This window comes from Harpegnathos saltator, unplaced genomic scaffold (assembly GCF_003227715.2).
Source record: "Harpegnathos saltator strain DR-91 unplaced genomic scaffold, Hsal_v8.6 scaffold480, whole genome shotgun sequence".
Taxonomy (NCBI): domain Eukaryota; kingdom Metazoa; phylum Arthropoda; class Insecta; order Hymenoptera; family Formicidae; genus Harpegnathos; species Harpegnathos saltator.
In genome coordinates, this window is record NW_020230294.1 from 804,027 (window position 1) to 822,590 (window position 18,564).

Genomic DNA, 18,564 nt, shown 5'->3' on the forward strand with positions numbered 1-18,564 from the left:
AAATAAATCCATAATTCATCCTCAGTAGTTTTTAATAGAATTTGATACAGACTCTTTATTTGATGTGTTCGATTATTATGAAATGCGATACGCACGAGATTCAACATTTACATAACAGGGTACTCTTGCTGATTGTTGCTGTCGTGCCATTTGGAGGAAGTATTCATGAAGGTCCCCCCCTAAATTGTGAATACTTGTTTTTGGCAATAGCATTCCTAGGTTCAAAGTTAAAGCACAAAATCAGAGACTTTCCGGGCAAACCTCGTATTTCGAAAAAAGACTGCGCTTTTCCATTCGTTTTCAAATAAATCCAATTTTTCCGAAAAGAGTTAACCCCTTGAATGTGGAGGCAGAAATGTACTAGTCGTGCCATTTATGTGTTGGAAAAAATGTCGAATTTTCTTTATGATATTTTTATACCCTAATAACCAAATCTGTCCGAAACAGATTTTGCCAGACGTCTGCTGCAAGAGTTGATGACAAACTGATGTCAAAATTAATACAGATTCTGCAATATCAGATGATATCGGCAGAATGCCAGCAGCATTGAGACAAAATCTGATACAGAAGTTTGATATCAGATTGACATCAACATTTGAACAGATTCTGTTAAGCAGCCTGACAGCAGATTGACGACAGAAAGGAAACAGATCCTGCCGTACGTAGTCTGACGGCAGACTGGTGACAGAAATACAACAGATTCTGCCATGTTCATTTTTACATCCCCCCTCCCCCCTTCCCATTCAGTCATGCACATTACGTGAAAGTAATTATTAAAAAACAATACAATATACGAATGTAATTGTTTTTATTTATCACACAGGACAAAACGAGACAGCCAATCAGATTCACAATGGTGTTTACCGTAAATGGCGGAACACGAAGGCGACGATGTTTCTTATCATAGCCATAGGAAGTGACGACACACGGTGACTTCGAGACGATGTTGGAGTAACTGATAAAAAGGTTTGTGAACGGTGAAGGTGGCAATTTGCTCCGATATCTGTAAATTGAAATTATATTACAGTTGCATCTTTCTAACTACAGTTATGTATAATATATGTTTAAGTAAATACATGAATTAAAAGTTACATTGTATTAATGTCACAATTTCCCACAGTAAATACAATACACGTGTCGTATTCATAGTGGCATAGCAAATTATAGCATCGATTGTAACTCTTAATAATTGCTGGGATGAGACGGGAAAATCAGAGAAATCTGGATAAAAATATTTACCTGTGTCTCTTGCGTTCTTCAGTAATAGATTCGTCAATCCTCCGTGACATTCGATCCTCCCGTGATGACCTAAACATGTAAAATGTCCGAGAGACACCGTAAAGTCGACACAGAGTACCAATTGTCTATGCCCAGAAGTCGAAATTATTTGCCCGTTTCAACCGATTTTTGGGAGCTACGCCTATTTCTCTTGTTTCTCCGCTCGTCCAAAGGTCTCTACAAGGGAGGACGGTCACGCCGCCCAGGTATAAGCTGTCATGTATCATTTTTAGGGATTTTCGGAAAGAAAAGAGAAGAGAAGTAGGCGTAGCCTTAAAAAATCGGCTAAATCGGGCAAGTAATCGGGAAGCACACACTTTTGCATAAAGGCATAATGCATAACTCATAAGGAAATGAACCAATCAGAGTCCTTCATTTCTATTGCCACGCTTGAAGATCGCTTTCCGAAGATCCCTACAAATGATACATGATAACTTATACCTGGGTGGCGTGACCGTCCTCCCTTGTAGGGACCTTTGGACGAGCGGAGAAACAAGAGAGCCATTTTGAATTTCGAAATTTTGATATCAAATTCGGATTCAGCGACAAAAACATATAGATACCCACCTGTATGTAAAAAACAATAGTTTTACTATTTTTTTTCTTCGATGCGTGTATACATGTCGTCCACACTGGTGGCACAACTTTTTCATGCGGCTATACACGTCATCCACAATCAAGGATTTAAGACCTTTCTGTTACTACTAATAACTCATGGAGACAAAAAAGTTGTTGTAATTTCTTGTGTAAGTTTTGTAATATATCCATCATGGTCCAATAGGAGAGATTTTTAGTGCAATGAAAGAAGGAGGGGGCACGTACTACTCTTATTTTCGTTCCGAAGAGAGAAAAATTATCGAGAGCGCGGTAGTCGCTAGATCGGGAATCGAACCCGGGTCTTTTTCGCTTGCCGGACGACTGCTCTGAGCTATCTGACGCTTTACGCTCACGACGCTCTCCTCTCCCCAGATAACGTTGAGAGATGTCGTTTGGAAGCGACATCTCTAGTGCTATCTCGAACGCACGGCAACTACAGAGAGAGGCATTGTTGCTTGTACCTAGTGGTACAAGCTGGTGTCTCTCAAAGTCAAAGGTTGTTATCCTTTAAGACCTGCTGTCCATGTATGCCCGCCTCCACCGTTGCTCTGCCTTATCCGATGCAAGTAATAGAAATAAGCCCCGGGGTCGGCGCCATATTTTGGCTGCCCCCGGGCGCTTGGACACGTCTTTGCAACGCGCCGAAGGGGGATCCACCATGAAAGAAGGAGGGCGTACTAAATACAAAAAGATAGCGACATTATGTTTTCATACGAAGATCCTTTGGATTTATGTAAAAATCATGTATCACATAAAATAATGAGATTCAACAGATAAAAGTCAATGCCTCCTTATGTTTATTTATAGGAACTACATATTGCTTATTATTGTATCGTTCATAAGCTACTTAGTCGTACAAAATATGCTTGACTACTTTTACATGGTATGTTTTATTTGAAATACAGGTCATCCCGGACGTTTTGAAGCTGATGACGTAATCTTCAATTCGATGAAGAAAGGAGATTTTAAAAAATTCAGTTTCAGATATTTGTCCAAAACCACAAAAGATTTAATTTTTATTCAATTTATAAATATAAATATATTTGTACATTATTTTAATAACAATTTGAGTATATTATTCGGTCATTTGTTGTGATACTGTTTTCAGAAACGTGTGAAGGTCCTCCTCGGGTTCTAAGTGCAGAAGACGACAACTTTGATCCCATAGTTGCTTAAGAGCTCGTTCGTTATTTGCCATCTGATGTGTGTTTGCAACGTTGCATTCTCTATCGAACAAATTTAAAATGTCAAATAAAGAGGAATTTATATCAATTTTTCTGGTAAAGTAAATATTCATTACTGCAATGATCGAAAGTAAAAAGCTTGAGAGCTTATTCTTCGACGAAAGTTGTATATATATATATATATACATAGCCAAAAATCATATGGCAAATTTAGATTTTATTTGTATAAAATAAATTTGCTTTTAGATTTTTTTTTCAGCCATATTTATGACAATATGTAGCAGGATATTCTTACGAAGAGTATCTTTTAACGATATTATATCGCGAATATATTATCTTAAAGCGATATGTTAATAAAATACACGGTTGCAAATCATTTAAATATTAAAAATATAGAAATGTTTGAGACGTAAAAAAATTCAAAGAAGAGATATCTTAAAACATCGTACAATTCATCACATTTTATATCGTTTTGCATTAATATAATTCTATAAAATATAATTTATAATTCTTACGTATAATAGAGACCAGTCTCGTTAGCCGTTTTTTCATCTACTGCGCAATAAATCGTTGTTTGCACACCCTGTTCTGGAGTTTTGAAAAACGGTTGAACAATCCAATGAAAACCGAATTTTATAACGTTAGACATTGCATCTATATGTCGACCCAATTCCGTCTTTATAGCTCCAGGGTGTAAAGAATAGACATTTATCCCAGTGATATTCGCCTCTGGAAAGCAAACTTTCATTTATAAATCATCCTCACTAATAAAAATGTCTTTAATTCTTGATATACTTTGTCAAAGTTTATATACACACACACAATTTAATTTTCAAATTTTTTTATTTTGAACATTTTTAGCTACTTGGATTGATATTGTATGACTTTTGTTTCCGCTTTGAAATCTTCCAAAGAGCAAGTTTACTTTCTAAAGAGAAGGACATTTTCTCTAAAGAAAAATATTTTTTCATCAAAGAAAAAATTTACTTTTTCTTAATGGATAATTTGAATTTTTAATTTCTTTAATACTACGATAATAATAAATTTTAAAAAAAGTCTCTTGTTTCCTACCTTTCAGGCGCCGAGCGAGCTCCTTCGTGAATAATACATTCATCAATTTACTTTGTGCGTAACCTTTCAAAGGACTATATGATTTTTCCAGATTTATATCATCGAAATTTATGCTGCCAACTACAATTATACAATATCAGTCGTCTATTACAGAAATTTATTACTGGCTATAATAAATTGGCCAGTGATAATAAGTAACTTTTTTACTCGCGTGAATAGTAAAATTACTCGTACGACTAATAAAATTACTTATTATCGCTGACCAATTTATTATAGCCAATAATACATTTTTGTTAGTGTAGGTTCCTTTCTACGCTGTCAGGTATCGGTCTATATCTATGTAGCGGACATTGACCGATAACTTATTATCAACACGGCGTGCTGCTAGTTCGAAGATTCGTGTTTACATGTGACTTACTAAACTTACGTACACAAATGTATACGTGATGATACATTCACTATTCTACAATCGGGACCTGAGGATATCATCTTGGGTAATAAAAGAAGTGTTAAAAGAAAATGGCCGAGATGATTCGTTTGTAAGTGAGTCTCGAAACCATCCTCCGTTTTCTCGAACGGGCAAAACATCAGGCCGGCATTGTTGATGAGTAGATGAATCGCCGGTTCGTTTGTCAATAGATTCTTTGCGCACTCTTTCACGCTCTTAAGGCTACACAGATTGAGCGAATAGATTACGAGCTCGCCAGGATCACCTTCGAATTGTTTTCTGTCCGGCCTGAAAAGCATTCAAGCATATCAAGTATGACTGTCTCAATTATTGTTTAATAATTCTTGCGTGGCGTTGTTTTTCCTAGAAATTGTCAGGTGAGCAGTAAAAATTTATTATGACGCGCGTCTCTTTTATGTACCAAAGTCGATGGAGAAACGTAACCCGCTTTCTCGCATAGATCTGGTTTACTTGCTAAGCGAGCCAATAAGTTATCTTGATTTCATTTTACTTAAGAGTTACTTAAAAGAGATTACAGCTATTTGTTTTAATGGGAATTTGTTTTAATAGCAATGGATTATCTTGTTCTATATATTTACTCACTTTGAGGGTGGATTTGTCTTTAAATCTTCGACTGCATTCTTCGCTTTTTGTACGTCGCGACAGGCTAAAATTACTCTCGCACCTAAATAAGGATGTATGATTAGTGCTTTAACCGTTTGAGTCCCAAGCAGCGCGATCGCGCTGTTCAGATTTTATGTCGAGAAAACCCAGTACATTTCGATCATTGTGGACAACTGACGGTGCGTTACCGATTGTCGAAGTCGCGCGCTCAGATTTACTGAAGCAAGTATATCACACCGATCCTTTTAATGTAAATAGTACATTTTATAATAGGTAGAATAATACTATAATAATGCAATAATACATTACAAAATAAAAATTTTTATTTCATTGTTATCTTCTCAATAATTTTTATCGAACAAAACTTGAAATATTTATAAATTTACAGTACGCATATGTAATAATACAGATGTATTTTATAAAATAACGAATTACAAATTAACAATATTTTTGTGTTATGAACAAATAATTTAAATGGAGAGTAACAATTATAATTTGTAACATCGGTGTTTATCAAAACATGTTGGATGGATTCCTTTTGCTTCGTTGCTCCGTTGCTTCGTCTAATCATTTTGAAACACACAATTATTAACAATGAGAAACACTTACGTAAGAATACGTCCGATCGCTTTGCAAACTACAATAAATGTGACAGAGCGATGAGAAAAAGACGAGAATCGCGTTACCTAACAAATACAAGAAGCGGTATTGGTCCGATTGGGATTCATCGATGTAAAATAAACAAAGCGCTATCGCGCTGCTTGGTATTTCTCGACCTAAAATAAAACAAGCGCTATCGCGCTGCTTGGGTCTTTTCATACTCATTTATAGAAAGCGCGGTTGCGCTGTTTGGGATTCTTCGACAGTGTTTTTTCAATACCCCCTGGGACTCAAACGGTTAATATACATTTTTTCCGTTGCACAAATTTAATAAATTAACATATTATTAAATTGATGTTATTAAATAGCCACTATATATATATATATATATATATATAATATATATATATATTATATAATATATATATCGTCTTTGTTATTTACTGCAATATAACACAATAAAATATCACGTTATAAAATAAGTATTCGTATATTATGTCCGTATTACGACGTATGTTGCGTACATTTATATGCAGTTATTGAATTGTTCGATAAACGGTCTTTGCTTTTCGCGCATAAAAAGAATATACTGATAAGATACACTGGTAAGATACACTGATAAGATGGTGCTTGGGTATCCTTGAATTTTTGACACATACGCGCCAATATTTAACGAGACCAGACTTTTATTAACACTTTACGCTCCTGTCTTTAGTCTGCCTTTTCACTAGAACGTTATCGTTTATTATTTATTTTTCATAAAATTACCTCTCCTGTATAAATCCCTAGCGGCCTCCTTGCCGATTCCGGTATTCGCGCCCGTTATAACCACCGTTTTTCCTACAAGGCGCACTTTGCTGGTACATATACTGTTGAAAGGCCACATGTTCACAGTGTACGCTCCTTAAGGCTACTGACTAGCGTTCTCGAGGACGTTTCTGCATCAGCTTCAAGTTGACTGCAGCGCAATAATGACTGGCAAAGTTCGCGTATCGACTCGGTCAACTTAATTCTTAATAAATTCTGTGGCACAAATGAATAATTTCCTTGAAAAGTAATATTTCTCGCCGCTACATTATCGTACGTTCATTAGAAAATTCCCCGTATCAATTATCGTTCAAAAATTAAATCATATTCTAATAAAACCAAATATCAATAAAATGGTTTCATCGTACACTTCGCGAGCCGATTTCTCTGCCCATGTTAGATAATCACAAATTATTTATTTCAACAAGATTGGATGCTTCAGGGTATGGGAATTTTGAGTGCCGACACTGGCGGCATAATGAACTGCAGAGAAGTGAAGGAGTTGAAATAAAAAAAATTAAGGAACGAAAACCAGTATTACTAGTGGGGTATCTTGCGAATGCATCTGACGATCGGTCAGAAACAAAAATTTTCAGGGGGAACTTGAGCAAGTCTTTATGTTTGGATTAACTGAACTGCTTCGCTTAAAACTTCACTCTGAAACATTATTTTTAGATATAACAATAGCTGTGTTTCAAAATTCACTGCCAGTACTGAAAATACATAGTTTGTGTCACGTATATTATAAATTTTCAGTGCTGGCAGTGAATATTGAAACACAGCCAATATTAAATAAATAACTACAAAATAAATAGAATTTCGTAGGAGAATCGATCTGAAGCGTATACGCGATGTTCGCGGTGCGTTACATGGTGTGATCTTCTAATTGATTGACTAACAATCTGTGTCGTGCGGTGTTGGAAGTGAGCGATTTATTACACGAGTGAATTTTATCGTCAATGTTATTAAAATTTAGAATGACTAGTAGATTTAGAATGTATTTAAAATATTCCTTCGTTTTTATCTCGTTTCTTGGTAACGATTTTTTACTAATAATTTCGATGTCAAATGCGAGTAGACGACGTCTTCGTAAGATCGGTCTTGCTATGTAAACCTAAGCGATATTCTATAGTGCACACTTGTACAATATTTATATTACACACGAGTGATATTATTGTTGTAACAACGATCACAGAACGACCGAAGTAGCCACGTTCGCAGTTTAATAACATTCGTCAGCTCGCGCTCATGTTTCCTTAAACGCTGAAGCAAGGAACGGCGTACTATACCGGGGGGTGAGGAGGGGAGGGGGCAGGAGGGGGCTCTATCTTCGTAGAATCAGATTTATGCTAACGATTCAGAGCAGCAGGATCGAACGAGTACACGAGAGAAAAGCAGAAAGGTAAAGAACGAGAAGTAGAAAAGTTGGTCGAGAGAGAGAGAGAGAGAGAGAGAGAGAGAGAGACTCCGAGAGTAGAATCGCGCGATCGCATTCCTCAGTATTCTCTTTTTCCATCAACGTGCTCAGCGCGAAATTCGTAAATTTCCCAACAACATCGACAACGTGTGATGTACCCGTGAATGCAGCGATGTGGAGAACGAGGATAGAAACAGCGAAGAAACTTCTCGCTCGCTCGTGCTCGGCCAATTCGAAGCACGCCCAGGATGTGAGACCCTTCGAGGACATTCCGGGCCCGAAATCCTTGCCCGTTGTCGGCACGCTGTACAAATATCTTCCTCTTATCGGTAAGAACAGTGTTTCTCGCAAGATCGTGCAAGAGAGCTCGGTCTCACGGAAAATCTCAATTCGTGACAATAACGGAACTCGCTGCCTCGAACAAACAAGCTCCACCGGGCGTTCCGACATTACAGGCGAGTACAGTTTCACCAGGTTGCACACGACGGGTTTGTTGAAACTGAAGCGTTACGGACCCTTGGTGCGGGAAGAAATAGTACCTGGCGTGCCGACGGTCTGGGTGTTCCGACCGGAAGACATTGCGAGTGTCCTGCAGGCCGAGGCGGGCCTTTACCCGGAGAGAAGGTCGCACTTGGCTCTTCTCAAGTATCGGAAAGACCGAAGTAACGTTTACAACACCGGTGGACTTTTACCTACGTAAGGATCCTCATCGCTCACGTTCGTACTTGAGAATCTTTAGTCGCGTCGAATCGCGTCTGTTGCTCGTTCATGTTCGCGCGATTAGAGATCACTGCGTCATCGTGAAATCAAATTAATCAGACAAAGCTCTCACTCTGCCTTAGAAACGGTGCTGATTGGTGGAGACTGCGCAGGGAATTTCAAAAGGTCCTTAGCAAACCCCGTAACGTGGCCGAGTATCTGGAGGACACCGATGTCGTGGTCCAAGAGTTCGTGAAACTTTGCCAGCTGGAGAAGATTGACGATTTTTTGCCGTTACTCTCGCGTCTTTTTCTCGAATGTATGATGCATTCAGTGACAAGGCGCGTTTGAAACTCGTTTGCAAGATTGACCCGTGATTTTTTTTCAGTGACATGTCTCGTTGCCTTCGACGTGAGAATGAACAGTTTCTCCGAGGAGGAGAGACGTCCCGACTCTAGAAGCTCGAAGCTTATCGATGCAGCTTTCGAAACAAACAGCGTTATAGTGAGATTAGATAATGGTCCAAGGCTTTGGCGATACTTCGAGACGCGATTATATAGGAAGCTGCGCAAAGCGCAGAGTTACATGGAAGAGTGAGATAACACGCACAGTGTTTTGAATTATTTTGGCCCTTAGTTAAATCGCACTTCGTTAATCGGTTAATTCCGTTAGATAGAATTGGTCTTGGTTGTAACCTTCTCTACACAGAGCGAGTCAAATAACAATTACCAACTTTCTAATCGATGTTAGGAGAAACTGTTTCACATGTTTTGAACTCGATGAGGGGTTCAGAGAAAGTGTTCCGTTTTCCTGCAAGTCTTATATTTTCCGAGATGACGAGGTGATCCTGAATTGTCAGATGGAACCGCATCTTTTTATAAGTATTACGTTGTACACATAAATACAAATTCAGATCTATGATAATATGACCTTTACCTTCTGGTTTCTTCAAGTATTATTTTTAATGGTAATTGTCATTGACTCACCTTGAGAGCGTTCAGGGATTTTCTATTAGCGCTATTAATGCGAACTCTATTGTTCGTGCAGCTAGCAGCACAGTAGCCAGTAGTAGTGATAACGATCTCCACGAACGTCGTTTCCGCAGTTTCAACACCTCTTCAGTTTTAACATTCCGAAGATTTATTTAAACTACTGCGTACATGAATAATAAATACGACATATCGGTACCGTACGACGATCACGTGCAGCGACAGACGTTCACAATGTTTTAGACGTTCACGCTTACAAGCATTAATGCTACAATCAATGCTGTTTGAGAAGTAATAGCATTGATAACCTATCATTATGACGTCATCATATTTTATATATATATATATATATCATTAAAAATATAGTAACATTTTTTTAGCGCTATCATCCAACTCCGCGATAAAACCTGTAGCGCTAAATAGCGCCAATAGCGTCTCCTGAACGTACCCAATCTGAAAAATCTTGCGATTTTGCTCGTTCATGAGCCCGTTATTAGTGAATTTTTTTTATAATTTTTATTCAACGGTCAACCGTAAAAGTACCGTTGGCACGACAGGGTGTCGCAGCAGATGGTGTCCCAGAGAAATCAGAGCACATCGATACGCCGCAAGAAGTCTCTCTTGGAGGAGTACTCGCGGAACGAGGCGTTAGACATCAAGGATATCGTTGGTATGTCGTGCGATATGCTGCTCGCCGGTGTGGATACCGTAAGTCTCTTCAACGGTATTCAAACGCATAGCGACTGCATCGCATCGGTATGCAGCGCGCACCGTGCGCGATTAAAACTTTGCATGCATCGCGAGCGCGATCTTTCTATTGTTCCAGACGACGTACAGCACATCGTTTGCTCTGTATCACCTCGCGAGGAATTCCGACCTGCAGGATAAACTGAGACATGAGGCCACAGCGTTACTGGCAGATCCCGATTCCCCGATAACATTGGAGGTTTTGAGCAACGCCGCATACACGAAAGCCGTGATCAAGGAAACATTCCGCATGAATCCCATTTCCGTCGGGATCGGTCGTATCCTGCAGACCGACGTGGTTCTCAACGGATATCACGTACCCCGAGGCGTAATTAATCGAATTGATCGAATGAGCGTTCGTTCGCTAGTTAGTCCCGCAACAAGTGTAACGCAAGGAAATGCCGTCGAAACGTTTCAGACCGTGGTCGTGACGCAAAACCAGGTGACATGCCGCTTGCCGGAGTACTTCAACGAGCCGAACTCCTTCGTTCCGGAACGGTGGCTACGTTCCAAGGACCGGACGACGAGAGAAAGCATAAACCCGTATCTGGTGTTGCCCTTCGGACATGGGCCGCGATCATGCATCGCGAGACGATTCGCGGAGCAAAACATTCAGGTTGTGCTTCTTCGAGTAAGTACTTGAGGAATCGATAAAGATGTTATGAACGCAAATAAAGAGGTGTTATAAACGATCGTATGATGTCGCAGATGTGCAGAAACTTGCGTTTTACTTGGTGCGGCGGTAACCTCGGAACGAAGTCCTTGCTGATCAACAAACCCGACGCGCCTATCAAGCTGGAATTCGAATGCGTGAACGCGTAAGAGGAAAACAAAATTGTTCTTCGAGCGACGAGCTCGAACGCGAAAAGCTTACAATCGCAGATTTGTGGCATCAAAGAAATAACATTTATTATTTTGTTCAAAGACACAGTTGCTTTCTGATTTATCTTCCAATCGATAGAAATAATTACATCTAAGTTCTATCTAATGACAAACTTATCGGGGAGGATCGCACTTTAATTGTAGGTCATGTACTTGGGTGTCGCGGAGAACTTGGCGTATGACTTGATGACCTTGTTGACTGCCTCGAGGAAGTCCTTTTCTGTGGCGACCTTGCGGCGCGCGCGAATTGCGAACATACCAGCCTCCGTGCAAACGGAACGAATTTCAGCGCCGGTGCTGTTCGGGCAAAGACGTGCGAGCAGTTCAAATCTGATGTCCCTCTCGACGCTCATCGAGCGCGCATGGATCTTGAAGATGTGTGTACGTCCCTCAAGATCCGGTAAGCCGAATTCGATTTTTCTGTCGAGACGGCCCGGCCGCATCAGCGCAGGATCCAGCGTGTCCGGTCTGTTGGTCGCCATTAAGACCTTTATGTTGCCGCGTGGATCGAATCTGCAACGCGAAGGCAAACCAACGTGGAGATATCGTAAATTACAAGTTGGTCGATCGACGACAGCCAAAAATAAGTGCTCACCCATCCAATTGATTGATCAGCTCGAGCATGGTTCTTTGCACTTCATTATCGCCCCCCGCGCCATCATCAAAACGTGCACCACCAATCGCGTCAATCTCGTCGAAGAATATCAAACATGCTTTTTTACTTCGCGCCATTTCGAACAGTTCTCTGACCATTCGAGCACCCTATTTAGGTAGGAAATCGCGCCTTATAATTATACGCCTTGTTCAAGTATTATACCTCAACTGAATCTCAATACGCCTAACTCACTTACCTCGCCGACATATTTTTGCACCAATTCTGAGCCGATTACACGTATGAAACAGGCATCCGTCCTGTTAGCCACTGCTCTGGCACACAGAGTTTTTCCTGTACCAGGTGGCCCAAACAATAAAACTCCTTTTGGTGGTTCAATGCCCAAATTGACGAATTTTTCCGGCTGCAATTAATTCCTCGTATTATGTTCCTCCTACGATGCTTTATTTAAAGAACAATGCTGTTAATGCTATAGAATTATATACTAACATGTAACAATGGTGTTTCAACAACTTCTCGTAACTTCTCAATCTGTTCCTTGCAACCGCCGACGTCGCTGTAGGTAACATCGGGCTTCTCCTCCACTTGCATCATTGTCACAGTAGGATCGATTTTAGATGGTAATGGAATATGAATTTGATATTTGTTACGATCCACTCCCACCCTCATGCCTTCCTCTATATCAGTGGGTGCTACGGAATCTGCTAGGTCAACAACAAACTTTGCAAATTGCTTAACATTTATTATATACTTTGGATCGTCAGAATCCGCATTTATAATCTTGGTACAACGTGCTACTTGGAGGGGTTGTTCATTTTGCAGAGTCTGCTTATCAGCAGCTAAATCCCAAAGTGCTGGTGGCGCTAGGCCAGTATCTGATTCTTTAATTCCAGTTAATTCATTCACACGTTTGATGATTGTTTGAATATCTTCCTCGACAACCTTAATACATTTTGTATATTGTCCTTGACCCTATAACCAATCCCAGATAATTTTGTTACCTCTTTATTATCATTACTGATACTAAGTATAAAATATATCATAAATATAATATTTAAGCGTACAAGTATAATAATATGTAACTAAAAGAAAGGAGAATCAAGATGAAGGCAAATCAAGGCACAACATGACATTCGTCCAGTGAATCTGCATTCATCTCTGAATCTTCAAATGTGTTACAATGTTTTTAATAGCACCTGCTAAACTCACATAAGTTTTTAACAAAGCAATGTCGCCTTCATCCAATGCTGAAAATCCAAAGAACAAATTTCAGAAAACATGAATTCATGATGACATCTTCCAATCCAATGGTGACAAAGAACCATCAAATGAAACTTACATTTTATCTCTTTCTCTTCTTTTTCCTCCTCATTTTTCACCTTTCGCATATCTTCTCCTAAATGGTCTGGCATTTCTGCACTTATTAAATCGTTTTAATTATTCACACAGCACTCTTTATTTAACGTACTATTCACGAAGATGACGTTCTTGATTCTGCACGAAATAAGGTTATGTTTCGATTACAAGCAAAATCGACAGAGGAAGAGAGATAGAAAATATGGGACTATGAATAAACCAAGTTATTTTCTTTTTGTTAAAAAATTGGTTATTTTAACAGTATTCCAAAACATAGATAAAATTTTAATAAGTTTCAATAATAATTTATTAATTTGATATTATAGAATTTTATTAAATTGATCAGCTGTGCAATTTAAAAATGAATAAAAAGAAATCAATGTCTTTTGCCCGTATGTAAACGTTTGAATTCTTTAACTTACAATTCTTTAACTGTTAGTGGATTTTTGTGCGATTTTTTTGTTTATTTACAAAAAAGGAGAAAGATCTATATTTTGAATTTGAAAAATAAGCATCTGTCTGACCAGTCGTTGAGTCGTATTACGTTCAATTTCTCAAGAAAGATAATGGCGACTCGTAGCGAAGATTTTGGAACTAATAAAAATAAAGGGGCTATGCATATAACGGGTCTAAACTACCATAAACGGGCATATTCCAAGAATGCAGCACACAGTTTTCAAGACACACCTTTAGATGGCGCAATATAACCAATTAATTATCCGATTAAAAAATTGGTGCATCTATAGAAGATAAAACGGTTGAATTATTTGTTATCATTGAAATATCCTTTTGGATTTATCATCGATCTAAAACTATACTTCAATCGAAAGAAATAGTATTTAATCACTTCATTTCTGCTAAAGTAGCTATCAGATTTAAAATAGATTTAGAACAGGTTAGTTACAGATATAGTACAGAACAGATATAGTTTAATTACAGTGGACAATAGTTTGTGGTAGTGTTTTTTGAACGCAGTCAATGACTGCGTTCAGCAGAAAAAGTTGCTTACTAAGCGCTTAGTGATTGGTTCATTCCCTAGGATTTATTAAAGGTCTAAAAGAATACTCCAATCATAGATAATAATCACTAAGCGCTTAGTAGCAGCTTTTTTTGCTGAACGCGGCCATTGGACTAGAAGAAGCTCGCACCATTTTGATGTTTGTTTTATAACAGATTCGCGTAGGAAGAATTTGGTGAAGTGTTGTGAATCGTATGTGTATTATGTAATTTTGCGTAATATATTTGGTGTAGTAAAAAGAAATCCATTATTTTTGCATGAAATTGAAGGCTTTAATTACCATAGTTAGAATGATCCGATTTAGGTCAAATATGCGCCGTTTTGTTCGATAACTTGTTGCCATTTTGAAGGTAATTTCATTATGCCTCTCTCATAGAAGCCCTCGTCCCTATTGGCAAAAAATTGAGACAGTCGATTTTCACAAGCCTCTCTTGAAGCGAATTTTTCACCAGAAAAATTGTTCGCCATGGACAGGAACAGATGGTAATCACTTGGTGCCAGGTCCGGACTATAAGGTGGATGCATAAGAACCTCCCAACCAAGCTCCTGGAGCTTCTGGCGAGTCACTATCGATGTGTGTGGCCTGGCGTTGTCCTGATGGAACACAATTCCTCTCCGCCAAAGCTGGCGGCTTCTGGGCGATTGCTTCCTTCAAACGGTCCAATTGTTGACAGTACAGTTCCGAGTTAAGAGTTTTGCCGTAGGGGAGCAGCTCATAGTAGATAATTCCCTGCCAATCCCTCCAAACACACAGCAAAACCTTCCTGGCCGTCAATCCTGGCTTGGCCACCGTTTCCGCCGGCTCACCGCGATTCGACCACGACCGTTTTCGCTTGACGTTGTCATAAGTGATCCACTTTTCATCACCAGTGACCAACCGCTTCAGAAATGGGTCGATTTTGTTGCGATTCAGCAGTGATTCGCAGATGGAAATTCGGTCCATGAGGTTTTTTTTCGTTAACTCGTGTGGCACCCATACATCGAGCTTCTTTTTGTATCCAGCCTTATTCGAATGGTTCCAAACGGTTTTTTGTGCAATCTTTAGCTCTTGGGCAATCGAAACAGTGCTTACATGACGGTTGGACTCGACAATGTCCATGATTTTATCGATATTTTCGACAATTGGCCTTCCTGTGCGTGGTGCATCTTTGACATCGAAATTACCGGAACGGAATCGACGAAACCAAAATTGCGCGTGATTGGCTGTTACAGTATCAGGACCATAAATACTATTCACATTTTCAGCTGCCTGGTTTGCGTTTTCGCCTTTATCGAAGAAAAACTGTAAAATATAGCGTATTTTCTCTTTGCTAGTGTCCATCTTTGACGCGCGCTCAAACAAAACTGAGTCAACTAATCACAAAACTGTCAGAAAAGTTTTTTTAGTACGAAATCTCATCTTTCTAACGCCATCTAGTGGAACCCGATCGGACTTATACAACGCGAGATACAGATAACTAAAGCCATCTATTGGAAAAATAATGGATTTCTTTTTACTACACCTGATATATACTCGCGAGTGTTGATATTGTTACATAAGAAGGTGTTGAACTTTCCGGCAAATGAGATACGTCGTGACTTCAAGGTATGTGATTTTTACAAAACATCCTAATCCGGTCATAAAGCAACGTAACCTTTTCATATAAATTTGGATATATCCTCCTTTGGACGTTGTCTATATCAACCAAGAATTTACATGTTTCTTTGAGCGAGTGGTTCGAATTTTAATAATGTTTACCTGAAATATTCTCAATATTCTGTGTGTATGCCCATCATATTATCGTTGATTGATGAAATTGAACATGATGTAAATAACCTAATTTCTGGTACCCGGTGCTGACAATGAAATTCGCAATTTGTTTGGACTGCGAGTATCGTAGGAAATTCACGTGTGGAACATGATGTGAAGACACGAGAAATGCACATAAGAAGACGTATAGGCACATTTCCGACGACAGAGAGAGAAAAAAAATGGCGCACATAGTGCGCCAAGTGAGCGATCATGTAACTTTTCGCGATGCGATCGTTCGAAAGAGGAAAAATTTTTTAAATTTTGTTTATATTAGAGACGTTATCGAAGAGAATCAAATCTAATTATTATAATATTTTTAACATTCTCAATACCGTGTTTTGATGCAGCTGAATGTTCAGACGAATTTTTTCAGTGACAGAGATATTTCTCATCGTCGAATTCTCTCTCTATTCAAAGTTATACGAACTGACATTTTTTTCTTGTGTATTAAGTACTTTAGTGAGAAAGAGGTGCTTTGGCCACCCACTTGAGATGTATGCATTCTTGTTATGCACTCGGTAACGGTACCGATCGCATATTTAGCTACACTTATAAAACTCGGGGGGTGTGTTTCTTCTCGCTACCCTCTTACCCGTTCTCCCTGCCGCGTCCCGGTGCGCCGCTGCCTCGATGAAGGTTTCGACGGTCGAAACCTTTCGCAGGTCCGCCCAAGTTGCATGCCGTGTATGCCGGACGGCCGATCGCGATCGATCGGTCCTTGACCGGATTGATGCGTGGAAGAATGCGAAGTAACGAAAGAGGCCGAGATGTGCGTACAACACTTTCACCTGCACCCGTCCCACCCTGTTCTCGCGCCGTGAATCATCTAAAGGTGCGTTCCTCACTATAACACTATTCCCTTCGCGAGCGATCAGGGCGTCAAATAGAAATCCGGAGTATCTCCTTTTGCCTCTTCGCTCCATGCTCCTCTTCAGGGGCGAAGAGTTGGCGTTTAGGAGCGAGAGAGATAGAGTGGGAAAAGAAGGAAATATTTTAGTAGCGGAGAGAGAACAATAACGCGTGTCAGGGAAACGAATTCCTTTGGATGTTGGTGACCGCGGATATTCAACAATGCGACTCGAATCCATCCACTCGCCGCCGATGCCGCCGGCACGTTGTAAAAGCACCTTCAAAGCGCTCGCCTTGCAGGCGTGGTGCACGCGAACTTCAACCGCGCCGCGCTCTCTCATCCTCCTCTCGCGTTGCATATTAGAGAGGTCAGGGTATCCGCAGCCTCGTTATCGCGAGTCTCTTGCGTGTTGCAGGTAATTTTCGATCGGCCAGCCTCCTGATAACGATTATCCGCTGAAGAAACGCGGTTAAGATTAATTCGCGCAAAATTTCAATGCTTCCGATCGCCCGCTTCGGACTCGCGAGTCGAAATCCGAAACGTGAGAATAACATCGACCCTACGCGTCTTCAATGAAGACGAATATATGCATATATGCGCGTGAAAGGCTCGACGCGAGCATGTCTCTCAGCTGATTCCACGGCGGCGAATTTTTCAGCCACACTCGCGGCGATTGAACTTCGCATTCGCCGCCTTCTCCCGCGATCGTAAAGGTAATATCGCGAGTTCCTCTCGTCTCGTTGTTAGGGCGGGATTACGATGAACTTTACGTAACGGGACGCGACGGGACGTGAAGTGACGTTACGTGAATTTGACGTTTGAGGTTATATTAGTGTGAGAGATATTTTTCGAAGAAGAATTCAGTTTGGCGACAGGCATAACCTGTACCGCGATTCTGTAACTCGTTATTGGAGTTATCGTTGCGCAGCTTTTGTATACCGTAGAAAAGCTGCGCAACGATAACGAAACTGTCGTTAACTCCAATAACGAGTTACAGAATCGCAGCACTGGTGGAAGAATTCCGTTTTTGAACGTGTCACATGAACAGTCCGACTTGACGGAACGCGACATCTAAACTTGACATTGGCAAGCTTTACGTCGCGTTAAGTTCCGATATTTCACGTCACGTTACATAAAGTCGATCGTAACTAGCCGCATATATAAAACAATGTGTTTTCGGTTTTTGTGACCGCGGATGAATTGCGTGCTTAATTGCGGTTCATCACGATAACAAGCTGCGTCGAGCGAAAGAAGCGATTCACGGGGGTGGAGGTGATAAGGAAAAAGGGGATGGAGTGTGGACTTCGGGCGAGATAAAGCGACTTTTAGCCACGTATTTTCACGTTCGTTAATAAAATGAACGCGTCGCCTTGTCCGCGCTCGCTCGATCCCAAATTACGGACAGGCCGCGGTAGTCCCTCCTCGGGGCGCGTAATCGCGTGTCACAATTAATTACGTATATTAGGCTCCAGATTCCACGGTAAATTGCAGAGCCGCCGAGCAGCGGCGAGTAAGAAGGAGTACATAAGCGCGCCGTTCTTCGCGTCTCGGATGACGCAACGACGTTATATGCCGGTAAAACTGGCATTTTC

At 40.2% G+C, this 18,564-nt stretch overlaps 3 protein-coding genes across 7 annotated transcripts; 1 reads left to right on the forward strand and 2 right to left on the reverse strand.

Moving 5' to 3' along the window:
* Positions 1 to 2,860: 2,860 nt before the first annotated feature.
* LOC105188650 (retinol dehydrogenase 11) lies at positions 2,861 to 10,274 on the reverse strand. 2 transcript variants are annotated; one of them, XM_011150226.3, is made up of 7 exons: positions 9,712 to 10,274; positions 6,571 to 6,825; positions 5,182 to 5,263; positions 4,562 to 4,866; positions 4,131 to 4,250; positions 3,575 to 3,788; positions 2,861 to 3,101 (listed from the first exon to the last, which is right to left on the reverse strand). In XM_011150226.3, exons 2-7 carry the CDS (start codon positions 6,686 to 6,688, stop codon positions 2,951 to 2,953), a joined length of 990 nt encoding a protein of 329 aa, XP_011148528.1. In that variant the 5' UTR covers positions 6,689 to 6,825; positions 9,712 to 10,274; the 3' UTR covers positions 2,861 to 2,950. The 2 variants fall into 2 exon arrangements, with proteins under 2 accessions (XP_011148528.1, XP_011148529.1); XM_011150227.3 differs by lacking the exon at positions 9,712 to 10,274 and adding an exon at positions 8,719 to 8,850.
* On the forward strand, positions 7,712 to 11,356 carry dib (Cytochrome P450 302a1, mitochondrial). Of its 4 annotated transcripts, XM_011150228.3 has the most exons (9): positions 7,719 to 8,011; positions 8,138 to 8,355; positions 8,482 to 8,722; positions 8,869 to 9,044; positions 9,114 to 9,318; positions 10,272 to 10,422; positions 10,541 to 10,789; positions 10,880 to 11,092; positions 11,170 to 11,356. In XM_011150228.3, exons 1-9 carry the CDS (start codon positions 7,956 to 7,958, stop codon positions 11,281 to 11,283), a joined length of 1,623 nt encoding a protein of 540 aa, XP_011148530.1. In that variant the 5' UTR covers positions 7,719 to 7,955; the 3' UTR covers positions 11,284 to 11,356. The 4 variants fall into 4 exon arrangements, with proteins under 4 accessions (XP_025158047.1, XP_025158048.1, XP_019699472.1 ...); XM_025302263.1 differs by having other exon boundaries at positions 7,715 to 8,011; positions 8,138 to 8,722; XM_019843913.2 differs by having other exon boundaries at positions 7,715 to 8,011; positions 10,541 to 11,092.
* A 15-nt stretch (positions 11,357 to 11,371) lies between these two features.
* On the reverse strand, positions 11,372 to 13,493 carry Rpt1 (26S proteasome regulatory subunit Rpt1). Its single transcript, XM_011150229.3, has 6 exons — positions 13,296 to 13,493; positions 13,166 to 13,203; positions 12,446 to 12,928; positions 12,195 to 12,359; positions 11,939 to 12,105; positions 11,372 to 11,856 (listed from the first exon to the last, which is right to left on the reverse strand). The coding sequence occupies exons 1-6, from the start codon at positions 13,366 to 13,368 to the stop codon at positions 11,478 to 11,480; spliced, it is 1,305 nt and encodes a 434-aa protein (XP_011148531.1). The 5' UTR covers positions 13,369 to 13,493; the 3' UTR covers positions 11,372 to 11,477.
* Positions 13,494 to 18,564: the final 5,071 nt, after the last annotated feature.